The following is a 13,592-nucleotide window of genomic DNA, read 5'->3' as shown; positions in this document are numbered from 1 at the left end:
GTTCTGGAAATACTCAGCAAGTCAGGCAGCACCTTTGGAGAGAGAAGCAGAGTTAACGTTTCGGGTCTGTGACCTTTCATCAGAACTGGCAAAAGCTAGAAAAGACTTGGGTTTTAAGCAAGTGAAGTGGGGGGAGGTTTGGTGGGGAAGAGAACAAAAGGGAAGGTGTGTGTGATTGGGTAGCGGGCAGGAGATATTAAATGACACAACTGTCGTGGGACAAAGGCAAAGAGCGTGTTAGTACTTGTGGTGAAAGTCAGAGCATTAGTCCAGAGAGAGTGTTAATGGCAGAATAATGAACAGTTCTGTCCACATGAAAAATAGGCACATGGTTAAAAAAATAAAATAAAATCTACCCTGCAACAGGCACCAGTAAAAGCATCAGTCACTGGAAAGATACAGTAGCATGATGCATTAATTATGAATCCAGCGTCTGACCTCATCAGTGCTGAACTTTGAAATTCCAGTGAACATCAATGCAAGCTCGAGGAGCAGCACTAGATCTTTCGATTAGGCACCCTACAGCCTTGCGGACTCAACCTTGAGTTCAACAATTTCAGAGCATGACTGGCCTTTTGATATTTTTCTATTTTATTTAATATTTTTTAACAATGTGCCTGTTTTTCATGTGGACAGAACTGCTCATTATTCTGCCATTAACACTCTCTTTGGACTAATGCTTTGTCTTACACCACAAGCATTAACACGCAATTGCCTTTGTCCCTTGACAGCTTTGTAACTTAATCTCTCCTGCCCGCTGCCCTATCACACACCTTCCCTTTTGTTCTCTTCACCGAACCAGCCCCCCCACCCCCTTCAGTTGCTTAAAACCTAATTCTTTTCTAACCTTTGCCAGTTCTGATGAACGGTCACAGACCTGAAACGTTAGTTCTGCTTCTCTCTCCACAGATGCTGCCTGACTTGCTGAATATTTCCAGCACTTTCTGTTTTTATTTCAAGTTTTGGATTTTGCTTTTGCAACAATTTAAGAATTGCAGTTTAGTTTAGCAGCTAGCTTGCTCTTGTTTCTAAAAATAAAACATTGTTTTTGGAAGTTTCTTAGTGCGCCAATGGGATAAATAACTTTCTCCTTATGAGCTTTAATGCAACAATTTGGCATTGTTGTTTTGAATAAAGTCTCACATCAATGGCCTTCCAGCACTGATGAGGAGGACAGACGCTGGATTCATAAGTTATGCATCTTGCTGCTGTACCTTTCCAGTAACTGATGCCTTCACTGGTGGATGCATTATCTACTCGTGTTGCATAACTCCTTAAATTGCACAGCCTTGAGAGGATTTTCTAAGGTTTTGTCATGCACATTTGAAATGTTGGAAAGTAATTCTAGCTGAAAGCAGCTACGCCAGTTGTGAGGTCTCGATGAGTTTGTGTTCAGAAATCAACAAGCACAAGCATTCATTTCCTAATTGTGTAAGACATTGTACTCTGTCTATGGACAGAGTTGGAATCATGTTGGTCATCAACTCCTGGGATTGAGGATTAGATGATAGTTTATGTAACTTTGGCTGCAACTCTAATTTATACTTTCCAATGTCATCAATCAAAAATTTTGATGTGGCCTGACTCAGACATATTTTTAGGGACTTAGCTCCTCTTTGTTGGATGCAACACTACCTACACACGTCCTAATTCTCCTTGACCAAAGTTTCTCACTAGGAGATGTCACCTCTTGCAACCATTCCTTACATAGGTTTTAATAGGGGATTACATCCTGCAAATGTAAAAATCAGAGCTTCAGATTCAGGCAGTGAAGCAACATATCAGCAGCTGCTGGTTCCTTGCTGTTGACCCTCTGAATTCTACCATGTTCAGGACAATGTCCTGAACCTCTTTGTCGGTTGGGATCCAAAATTCCTTATCTGTTCCCTTCTGTATGCATGAAACTCCACTGAAATGGCACCGGAAACTCAAGAAGCTGTTCTTCGCACTAGCCAGAGCTAACCAGTTGCTGAGTTCCTCCTGCTATGAAGGAGGACCTCTTTATTTGAGCTGTCCCACTGTTATTAATAACTGATGATCTAACATAGTATAATGAGTTTAGGAAGTAACTGTGCTGAAAGGGGCTCATTTGCCCAATAAGGCTGTGTTGGTTTTTCTCCAGATAGACTACTTAGTCTAATCTCACTGTCCTTGCTCTTTACCGGATACCCTTTAATACTTTCAAGTAACTAATGCCCTTTTATTTTAAAAAAACTAACTTTTTTTCTAATCTTAATTTTGTTTTTCCTTGTTATTGGCTTTATCAACCAGTGGAAACTATTTATCTTATAATCCTCCATAACCTTGCAAACTTCTATCAGATTAGTCCTTCACCACCTCGGCTTTACTGGGGAGAAAAACTAACTTCAGTTTTTTGTCAGTAACTCTGACCCCCTCTAACATGCTACATTTTTTGCATTGTTTTGCATTCTTCATAAATGAGTTGTTTTGGCCAGCACATTGAACTCTAGTTGCAGCCAAACCAAGGTCCCAGCACAAGTTCAAGGAGTTAATGTTGAACTTCTAAAAGACTTCAGGCAGAAGTTGGAGTATTATATGCAGTTTAGGGTAGCTAAATTCCTATTGTATTCACACTCCCAGTTCTGTGCCTCAGCATGACTGACTGAATAGGACCAAATATGACACTTTAATTAGCTGTGTCCATGTCACAGCAGATATATTAGTAAGTCGCCTGATTTATAAATAAAACAAGTGATTTATTTGGCATAAAAATGTCAGATCCCTTGATTTTTTTTTTTTCTGTGCTTATCCTGGCAGTGCAATTTCCAAAACCAAGTTCCTGCTTGTCCTACTTAAGTTCTTTTATCTTGGTCTGAGTGTTCCTGCTTAGTGATAGGCAGCAGAAACCAGGAACTGGTGCTTTTCTTGCCAATGTCTCTGTTCTTTCTGTCATTATGCTGAATTTTGTGAATTTTATTTTGTCTACAGCTGTTCCATGTTTTTTTTCATGGCAAATTAATTTCCTTAATCTTAAATGATGAGGAACGGTACGTATGAACAGGTCCTGCTAAACTGTTGGGTGGGAGTGAGAATGAATCAATGACATGTATGCATGAAAGCATGTTCATAGTGTTGGTATTTCCCGTGGTACAAAATACCCTTTTTGCCACATTAACAGTTTTCAATGAAAGCTATCAAGGAAAGTTAAGGTGAGTTTTTCATATTTGTAAAATGCTTTGGGGCTTGATTCCTGAACATGACTCGATAAAGTGCTGTTTTTGGCAAAGCACTTTCCATTATTGCCTGCCAGCTCTTTCAGCAAGCAGCAATTTTGGGTGAATTACATCAGACTGTAATAGTACAAAAGAAAGCTCATGTCAGTCAGTTACTATTATTGCCTATGAAATACTGCCAGTAAAGTGCATGCAGTAATTGTATAGAGAGGTTGAGAACATTCTGAAACAGTATCTCAGATTGATCTACTTTAAAAGTCATCAGTTTTACTTATAATAGTAACAACTTAAACTAAACAAACTGTTTTAGTAGTAGATCATAGATCTTCTCCATTCACATAAGAATGTTCATTGTCCTAGGGTCATTGTCAGTCTTTTTAATATTCTCTTCATTTCCACTCCTCCTCTTTCCACTTTTCTCCCTACCACTTCCCCCACCCCTCGCCAGTTGCCGTCTCCTCTTACCCTCTCGTCGTTCTGTTCACTGGGCACGCATCAGCCTGATGCAGCATACACGTCACGTTCTGCAAACCAGGACCACCTGTGGCACTCTGCTCCTCCCTTGTTCATGAAAATTGCTTTGTCTCTGACGTTGAGACCATCCGTCAATTTGTACCCCACCCTGTTCAGGCTAACCATTTTCGTCATGTGACTTGCCTTGTTTGCTGAATCCCTTTACCATAATCCTGTCGATCACAAAGGCTACTCACTTCCATTGCTACAAAATCCACTGCCTTCCTTCTACTTCATCCAGTTTTTGCAAAACCCTTAATCTGTGTTTTTGACACCACTGGACATGAATTTTTCTAATTTATTCCTTGGTAGTTTCCCATCTTAGTTCAGAAATTGCAATGTAAAGGAAGATGGTGAGCTATTGTGAACTGAGGGGGCAATGGGATTATGTTTTGATTGCTCTAGCAACAATCTACCACAGCTATGACTGCTCGAATGGCTGCTTTTTCTACTCCGTGGTTCTAAAATTAAGCTTTTCACAATTCTGTCCTGCACCAAGTCCCTCTTCTCTCATTACCTCTAAACTCACTGACCTACAGTGCTTGGCTGGTTTTTTTTAATTCGTTCATGGGATGTGGGTGTAGGTACACCAACAGTGCTGTTGGGGAGGGAGTTCCAGGACTTTGACCCAGCGACAGTGAAGGAATGGTGATACAGTTCCAAGTCAGGATAGTGTGTGCCTTGGAGGGGAACTTGCCCGTGGTTGTGTTCCCATGCATCAGCTGCCTTTGTCCTTCTCGATGGTAGAGGTCGCAAGTTTGGAAGGTGCTGTTGAAAGAGCCTTAGTGAGTTGCTGCATTGCATCTTGCAGATGGTACACACTGCTGCCACTGTACGACTGTGATGAACAGAGTCAATGTTGAAGGTGTGTGCTGAAGGTACATCAGAAGGAACATAAGTTCCTCATTCTTTTTCAATCTGTCACTGCTTTTATCCTGTCTTACCTATTTAACCTCTGTGTTTAAGTTTTATTTCTGCACTCTTCAATCTTGCAACTTAGGCATTCTGTTCGTTTTTCTTCTGTCTCTATTTCTCTCCCTAACTTTAAAAAAAAAGCTTTCAGTCACCTTTCCTAACTTCTCACCACTGTTAAGCATCTGTTGCATTTTTCTTTTCTTTCCCTTGCAAAGTACTTTGGGAACTTTTTCCTTAATCACTCAAGTATTTATTTAGAAAATTTAATTACAAGTCAGCTGATGTTTTATTGCAAGTTCCTCCTTCCCTCACCTTACTGCTTGTTTCATTTTTCTCTCATCTTTGTTACTTTTGTGAATTTTGCTATGCTTTTATCTGCTGATGAGTGAGTGAGAGATGAAGCAAATTGAAAGGCATACAGACTACAGAGAAAACTCTCAATGGTGACTCATCAAAAGAGTAGCAATCAGAGAAGCACAACAATAATTTGCATTTATCTAGCACCTTTATAGTAACAAACCTTCAGTGCAGCAAAACTTCCCAAGATGTTTAGCAAGAGTATTGTCAATAAAATATTGACCTCGAGCCACAGAAGGAGACATCAGGACAGAGCATTGTGAACTGTGAGGAGGATGGTGCAGAACTGCATAAGGACATAGACAAGTTGGTGGAATGGGCAGATAGGTGGCAGATGAAGATCAGTGCAAAGAAATGTGAAGTGGTTCATTTTGTAGGAAGAACAAGGAGAAACAACATAAAATAAAGGGTACAATTCTAAAGGGGGTGCAGGAGCAGAGGGACCTGGGTGTATATGTTCATAATTCATGGAAGGTGGCAGGACAGGTTGAGAGAGTGGTTAATAAAGCATACAGTATCCTGGGATTTATTAATAGGGCATAGAGTACAAGAACAAGGAGGTTATGTTGAGCTTATATAAGACACTAGTTTGGCTTCAGCTGGAGTATTGCATCCAGTTCTGGGCGCTGCACTTTAAGAAAGATATAAGGGCATTGGAGAGAGTACAGATAAGATTCACGAGAATGGTTCCAGGGATGAGGAACTTCAATTGTGAAGCTAGATTGGAGCAGTTAGGACTGTTTTCCTTGGAGAAGAGAAGGCTAGGAGGTGATTTGATAGAGGTATTCAAAATCACTAAGGGTCTAGACAGAGTAGATATAAACTGTTCCTGCTTGTGAAAGGATCAAGAATGAGAAGGCACAGATTTAAAGTAATGGGTAAGAGAAGCAAAAGCGACATGAGGAAAAACTTTTTCACGCGGTGAGTGGTTAAAGTCTGGAATGTGTTGCCTGAGAATGTGGTGGAGGCAGGTTCAATTGAAGCATTCAAAAGGGAATTTGACTGTTGTATGAAAAGGAAGAACATGAGGGGAGAAGGCGGGCGAATTGCTCTTTCGGAGAGCCAATGCAGGCACGATGGGCAGAATGGCCGCTTCCTGCGCTGTAACAATTCTATGATTCTGTGATGTGACCAAAAGCTTGGTTGGGGAGGTAGATTTTAAAGAGCATCGTAATAGAGGAGAGAGGTAGGGGGGGGAGGGGTGGTGCATAGATATGGAGATGATGAAAGTGTTAGCATTCAAAAGGAGAACGAAGAGAAGATGAAATTAGAATGAGACAAGCAAAGGGCTGGTTAGAGAAAGTTTTTTATTTTGGATTGTGAGCAGCAATCCCTTAGGAGATTAACTAATTAATACCAATCAAAGCATTTTTATGTAAAATTTGATTAAGTACATGTAAGTATTATAGATTAACAGTGAACTTGTATAAGCCAGATTATCGAACATCACCATTGTTCTGTGTTGTTCAGTCAGGATTTGGATGCTTCAGTAATTTTGCTTATTTCGTACAACTGTGTTTGTTTGTTCATCTCCTTGTCAACCTTCATGATGCTTCCAAGTCCATTTCCATGCATGTCATTGATATTGTGTGAATCAATTTGGCAGGAAATTCAACTGAAGTGGACAAAAGATCTTAAATATCATCTCGCAGAGTAGAGTCTATCTCCTGCAACTCCCTATTTGAATCCTTCCAGTCTGCTTTCTGCCTTTTTCACAGAACTGAAATTGCCTTAGCTTGGGACTATGTTTATTTGTAGCTGACCATAGTGTATTATCCTTCTTTGACTTCTCTGCAGTCTTTAATTGGTCAACCACATCACATCCTCCATTGTCTCTCCTCCATTATCCAACTTAGTGGGGCTACCTTCACTTGGTTCCACTCTTAACGTATCTGATCGTAGGCAGAGCATCTGGATCAATGTTTCTCTTCCCACTCCACACTCGCTGTGTGAAGATTCATTCTTGACCCAATACTGCTCCTCTCTACACACTGTCCCTTGGCAGCATCATCAATAGTCATGGGATCAGTTTCTACATGAATACTGATGACACTCAGTTCTATCTGTCCTTCATCTCTCATTCCCTCCATTGTTGTGAGACTGCTTGCCCGTGATCAAGTCTCAGGTGAGCTGTCATGCTTGACTCCAATCACGTGATGGTTTTCCCTTTGAATCCCCAATTACCTCAATTTTGCTAGGGCTCCTTGGTGCCATACGTAATTGATTGATACCTTGATGTTGCCAGCTGCTGTCAGTTCAGCAGCATGTTATTTTTAGATGGGCAAGGTTTTTGTTTTAATTAGTATGATCCGTAAGAGCACATGAATATGGTTATTTTATGTTTAAGTGATTTCATTAACAAATTAGCTGAAAACCTATTCTGTATAAAATGGTGTCGTGCAGGTCCCCACTCGCCAAGAATGAAGCTCATTAATTTCACCACATGAACATTGATTTTTTTAAACTGTTACTGGAGTAAAGAAAGAACTTGCTTGTAAAAAAAAAACACCAGACCCTTGACAGGAAAGACATTTGCATAGTAACAGATCGTACTTGGAAAGGACAAAAGGGCCACTCCCTGCTCCAATTTAATCCACAGTGGACTTTTGATTACCAGATGTTGAAGATGGAGAAGCTAGCATTCCAAGTTGACTGCAAAGATGCTCCCAATACACAGAAGAGACCTCGTCAAACCAGTCAATCACGTGACCACCTACTGGCCAACTAGGGGAGTTTTAAATTGGAGAAACAGTGTTTGAAGACAGAAAGCTTTTGGCTCCTGGATTGAAACGAGCCTCTCCTGTCTGCTCTCAACTCTCTCACCAGCTTCGGAATCCATTGAAGACATATGAACCCTGAGAGAGAAAAGTCTCCTACAGAGAACAAGGTGTAAGAAGAATACTGGGCCGCAACAAAAAGCAAGATCTACATACAAGCAAGGACGACAGCAAGCTCAAAGCACAGTAACAAAAACTCCTCTTCAGAGATCACCTCAAACCTCTGCAATATGTTTATTCTCTTTTCTGTCTCTATTTGCATGTGTGTATCGCGTAAGCATTAACTGAATTAAAGTTTAAGTTTTATTAAAATTTCACTTTTCTTTAACCCTAAGAAAGCCTGTTTGTGCTCATTTCTTTGCCTCATAATTGGAAAGTGGTGAACAAGGATTCACCAAGGGGAAGCTCAAAACACAGTATGTTTAAAAATTAAATCCTGTTGCAGTAAGACCAGGTGAAGGCTGAGAAAGACCCCTAGCCACCTTTCTCACCTGGTTGTAACAATTTAAGTGTTAGCATTTAAAAATGTTAATTTTAGGAAGAGCCAATAGCAATTTTGAGGGGGTTGTACTGATGTCTAATTCAGTTAAGAGGCTGTCACATTCTAATCTTTGTAAAAAAAAATATATATTTTTTTGTATCAATTAACCATGCAAGTTTCAGACTGCAACAGTTTCTACATTAACAAACCACATGTTATTACAGGATCTAATTGAAATGTCAGGCATCTGTCAGATGGTTCAATATTTGGCCATATTCCTTTTAAATGAAGCTCGCATAACCTTTGAGAACCTCAGTACTGTTGCACGAGATAATGAATTATTTAAAAAAAAATCTTTGATTCACTGTACAATTACTTCAATTTATTCTGAGCACGGTGAATGTAGTTGTGTGCCTGGCATTATGAACTGTTCCACATTTTTGTTGGTATATAAACCATATTACTTCACTCAGTAACAAAAAGAACAATTTACCATGCTCTTGGGTTTGATTTGCATGTGCAGGTGAGCTTCTGTTGCCTTAGTTTCTTTTGAAATCAAACATGACCAATATGTCATACAGTGGACACACCATAGCCTCACTGTTTTTAAATTTTTTTAGTTGTGGGTGGGGTTCAGAAAGGTGATGGTAAACAAAGAGTATTCTATGACACTCCTGACTTGTGCTTATAGTTGGCAGAGTGCTCAGAAAAATGGTGATGTTTATTAATTAAACTACGCATCTCAGTTGCTGTTACAGTTCATTGGTTTTCACTCTGGTTTTGCAATTTACTCTTGTAAGTGAACTTGCTCTATTTTAATGAAAGAATTTCTACTTAGTTTCAGGAAGAGTCTTTGATTGATGATTTATTGCTCCAAGATGATGACGACGAAGAGGATGATAATGAATCGCGTTCATGGCGAAGATGATCCAAGAGCTACCAATGTTTACTTACAGAAAGCTATGCTGTCTGCATTCTAAATGATAATGTGATATGTTTTTTTTAAAAAAAACTAATGTACTGAAGATTGTAGTGAATTACCTGTATTAGTCCAGAAGCACTGTTTGGGGTAGAGGGTTAGCCCTGCAATGAGTTGCTACTGTACCCGTATGGAAGGTGTGAAATGAAATTACGGCTTTAGTTGCAACAGGAGGCATGTATGTAATTCATTTTTTAAAAATTCATTTTGTGAAACTTGGTATACAAATGTTCATTGAACCTCAGCATAAAAAAGAGATACCAAGACTTTACCTGTAATTTACTGATTTGGTCATATGATCTGACCAAACTGAAAAAATTTCAATGTAACTATTATAAATGATTCCATGTTATTATGGAATAAAAGTTGACATTGAATCTCTTTCTGGATGTTTTGAAAAACTGAGACATTCTAAGCTTTGTGATAAAGCAGAGAACTTGGGAAGTACTGAAAAGTGCTCTTGTTTGTTAAAAGTTATGTATACCTTTATTTTGCATAGTTTGCTTTAGGCTTTACTATGTATTAGCCTTGGTTTTCTTCTGTTGGATTTGTGTACGTATTTTACTTGAGGGTTGATTTTAAACATTCATTGTACAACAGCTCTGTCAAAGTCTTTTTGACTTTTGAGACATGTTTAAAAAAAAAATAAAGAAATGGAATGGTCTAATATATATATATAAAAAAAAGAAAAAGTAAAACGTATGTAATATAAAAGAGAATTGGTTACATGTAAAAACAAAGGGACCATTCCAAATCCCCACCAAAATAAATCACAAAAGAGCTTTAACCAGTTCTCAATTTCCATTAACTTCTTGAAAGTTTCCTTTGCAGCAAAGGGATCATGGTAAGTACAATTCTACTGCATAATGCACATCATTTTTGGATGTTGTAGTTTGGAGCTTTTATACATTACAGGATTCAGCTGCTATCCAATCAATGACCACGTTTTTAATTGTTTCTGTAACTTAAAATAGTAATGTGTGAGTGATCGTTGACAGTCCAGGTTAATAAACTTTGTGGTGATGATCCTGCCATAACTCCTCATTAAAACTTATCAGCTTTCCTTTTACCTTAGAATAACCTAATGGATTTCTTAATTTCTATTTGTTAGTTGTTTCACTGGGTTTGTCATATGGTTACCTGCTACATTGATATTTTAATTGAACAGGTTCTCATTTAGTGTGATAACATTAACTCTTTGCCTGTGCAAATATATAAAACGTCAAATCTCTATTTCTAAGAAATATAATAAACTTGAATATTTCAGTTGCCTATTTAAGAGGTGTTGGACAAAGTGAGGTATGCCATATAGAGTCGTAGAAGCATTATGTAAAATAAAAATAGAAAATGTTAGAAATGCTCAGCAGGTTTGGAGCACCTGTGGAGAGAGAAACAGTTAACGTTCCAGTTCTGTGACCTTTCATCAGAACGTCATCGGAAGCATTATTTCTGGCCCACTTAAGGGAAGAATATTGTGCACTGTTGGTCCTGGCATAACTTTCGAAGGAAAACAAATAAAAGCCACTTATAGATAGGGCCATATCTGTGTATCAATCTTGTCTTGTCATTTGTTATTGTTCAGGAGGTCCTATTTTCTTCTATGCCATTTGTTAACAAAGGTAACCAACCAATTGGCTGGTGTAGGGGGAAATTTTCAACCAGTTTTCAGCTCCCATTCTGCATTTTACTAACTTTCCTGTTTTTTAAAAACTGACCTTTGCTATCCTTGCCACTCTGAACTTCTCCAACCCTCCTTTACATATGTCCACTGGAGCACTTCCATGTGTCTTGAGCCTGCCTCTTACTGAGGAGCCTTAAACTTGTGTACTACTCAGTTTATGGATTCTCCACTGTTGACCCTAATGGGTGAAATTTAGAGTAAAGTGCTACATGAAGATTTGCAGAGGTTACACTGCTTTTGTACCAGCTACAGTCTCCCAGGCAATTGATTAAGGTGACAAAATTGTACATTTTGTACAGATTGAAGTGGTTCACAAGCTGGGGAAGAGAAACTTTTTTCTCCATTCACAAGATGTGGGCGTCATTGACAAGGCCAGCATTTATTGCCAGTCCCTAGTTTCCCTTGAAAAGGTGGTGGTGAGCTACTTTTGACAACTGAGTGCCTTGCTAGGCTCAGTTAAAAGTCAACCACATTGCTGTGGGTCTGGAATCACATGTAGGCTAGACCAGGTAGGGATGGCAGAATGAGAACAGCTTTCATTCTGTTGCAACCTGGGAGAGTTAAGGTTTTCTTCTGTTGGTATTTAATTATGGGGTGTTAAAATTGACTGCTGAGTAGACATGTGTTCCCTTCTTTAGAGAAAACAATGAGAAAAGGTGTGTGAAGCTTCACGAATGAGCAAAACAAAATCCAACCAACCTGCTTGCTATCCAGTAATTCCTGTTGGATATGCATGTATAGGGAGATTTATTGAGAAGAATATCTGGGTTAGCTGTGATACCCTCCATGGTCAGATAGCATCAAAACACTCTCTGTTGAGGCTTGCGCATTAATAATATCTGCTTATGAAGTAATGAAATGTGAATGCTGCTTGTGGATCTGTACCCCAGCAAGGAGTTGGTCACTTAGGAGAGAATATTAATGAGGGGGTGGGAGAAGGAACTTAAATAACAAACACAAAATGTTTTTGTTCCTCAAATTCAAATGTCATCTTGGGTGACTGGATGCTAAGAGCATGGTTGTGAATGAAAGGGAAGTAATTGGAGTTCAAACATTTGGTGTGTTCTGGTGTGCAGATACTTAACGTCATGATGCTTGCTTCGTAACAATGATTAGAGAATTAGAAATTATTATTATAGTATAGTTAGAATTTTGGATAAGTATATTAGCTTCTCCAATGTATTCAAGATTTCTTGTACCACAAAGCTGCTGAATTCATGTAACGTGACCAAATTCAGTTGATCACAAGTAGACAGGCACCGGATACCAGAAGAGGTCACTTTTTCCCTCTACTTGGTTCTTCCATTGCTTGTCCTTTATCACAAGTTTTTCTGTGCTGCCTTGGCCAAGAAAAGATACTTAAGTTGTTTTTTTTTAATTTACTTATCAGTTCTTCCCCTCCCCACTTCCCCACCACTTCTTCCCACCCCAGATTCAATCGTGCCTGAGTAGATTCCTCAGCAGTCACTTTTAAGGTACTGAAGAACTGATGGTAGTTCTCTGTGTATGAAGGAGAATATTAAAAGCTTTGTACAGAAGTTTTGAAGTAATCACTTTTTTGAAAATGTTCCTTCTCCCCCTTGTGTTGAGCAATTATACCCAAACATGAATGAATGTTTTTTATTTCAACAGGTGCATTTCATGCTTCAAAAGTTAGAAATAAAATGATCAGATGATGACAGGAATCTAACAGACTGAACACAAGGATGCCTTTTTTCTGAGATAAGCAAGATTTTAATGATTAAAATTAATACATTTATTTGGTTTTCTTTTTCTTAAGTCAACACGAGAAAAGTGAATAAAATAGCACACTCCTACACCAACGTGGACATTTATTCTTCGTTCTAATTGTCCTGATGACCTCTCTGAGTAAGCATATATTAAATAACAAATACTAAAATTTAGTGCTGTGGAATTGTGTTCATTGTCCAAACTTATGACAAAGAAGTTCTTCGTAAAGTTGACTGACCTAGGAGAAGTCTAGACTGGATTTACATCCAGGCCTCCAATGAAAGGCTATTATCACTAGGCCCTGGGGAAATTTTTCTTATGATGTGACCCATGCATTTAACCCAAAGCCTTACCCTGAATTTTCTACATTCTGATCTTGTTTGTCAAAGATAGTTATGATGCCATGCAATTCTTTGTCCTATTTATGTTCTTATATGTGGGAAACCTTTAATAAAAATTATATATTTTTTATAGTTTACAAATGACATCGTTGAAGTATTATGACTAACTTAATTAATGTACCAGCAAATGCATCTGTCACCTAATTCTCATGGGCTGGTCCTAAAATTTTGACCTTTTGCAATGTGATGGCATAGTACTTGAGAATGTAAGGGACAAGTATGTTGTCTATTTGGCCAGCCCCAGAGTTCAAAAACGGAATATACAATACATTACCTACCTCCCGGAACTGATTATGTTGCCAAATGCTCGTCCCAATACCCTCTTAAAATTGGATGTTGCCTTGATAGCTTCCCTGGGCAATCTATTCCACATTCTCATGTTAAATCTGTTATGTCCATTCACTTTGCTGCTTCTGAACTTGATAAGCCCCCACATTTTCATTTGGTAAACAGTTGCTTCGTACAAGTTCCTGAAGCCATGAAAGGATTGCGTTAAGATGCCCCCTCCAGGCTTCAGTACTTTAGTATGAAAAAAAACTCAATTTCTATGCTCTCTCCTTTTC

General features: G+C 38.7%; 1 protein-coding gene across 4 annotated transcripts in view; it reads left to right on the top strand.

Annotated features, from left to right (window-relative positions):
- The window catches only part of rbm26 (RNA binding motif protein 26), a 98,827-nt gene extending 85,744 nt beyond the window's left edge, over window positions 1–13,083 (top strand). For 3 of the 4 annotated variants that reach the window (XM_068034361.1, XM_068034360.1, XM_068034358.1), the window contains one exon: window positions 9,076–13,082. In XM_068034361.1, coding sequence (XP_067890462.1) covers window positions 9,076–9,165 — 90 coding nt within the window. In that variant the 3' untranslated portion in view covers window positions 9,166–13,082. Of the gene's footprint in view, window positions 1–9,075 lie in introns of all 4 variants that reach the window. The other variant, XM_068034359.1, reaches the window with a different exon arrangement.
- Window positions 13,084–13,592: the final 509 nt, after the last annotated feature.

Source organism: Heterodontus francisci, chromosome 6 (assembly GCF_036365525.1).
Source record: "Heterodontus francisci isolate sHetFra1 chromosome 6, sHetFra1.hap1, whole genome shotgun sequence".
Classification (NCBI taxonomy): domain Eukaryota; kingdom Metazoa; phylum Chordata; class Chondrichthyes; order Heterodontiformes; family Heterodontidae; genus Heterodontus; species Heterodontus francisci.
The sequence above is the reverse complement of the archived record's forward strand: the minus strand, read 5'-3'. Positions and strand labels throughout refer to the sequence as shown.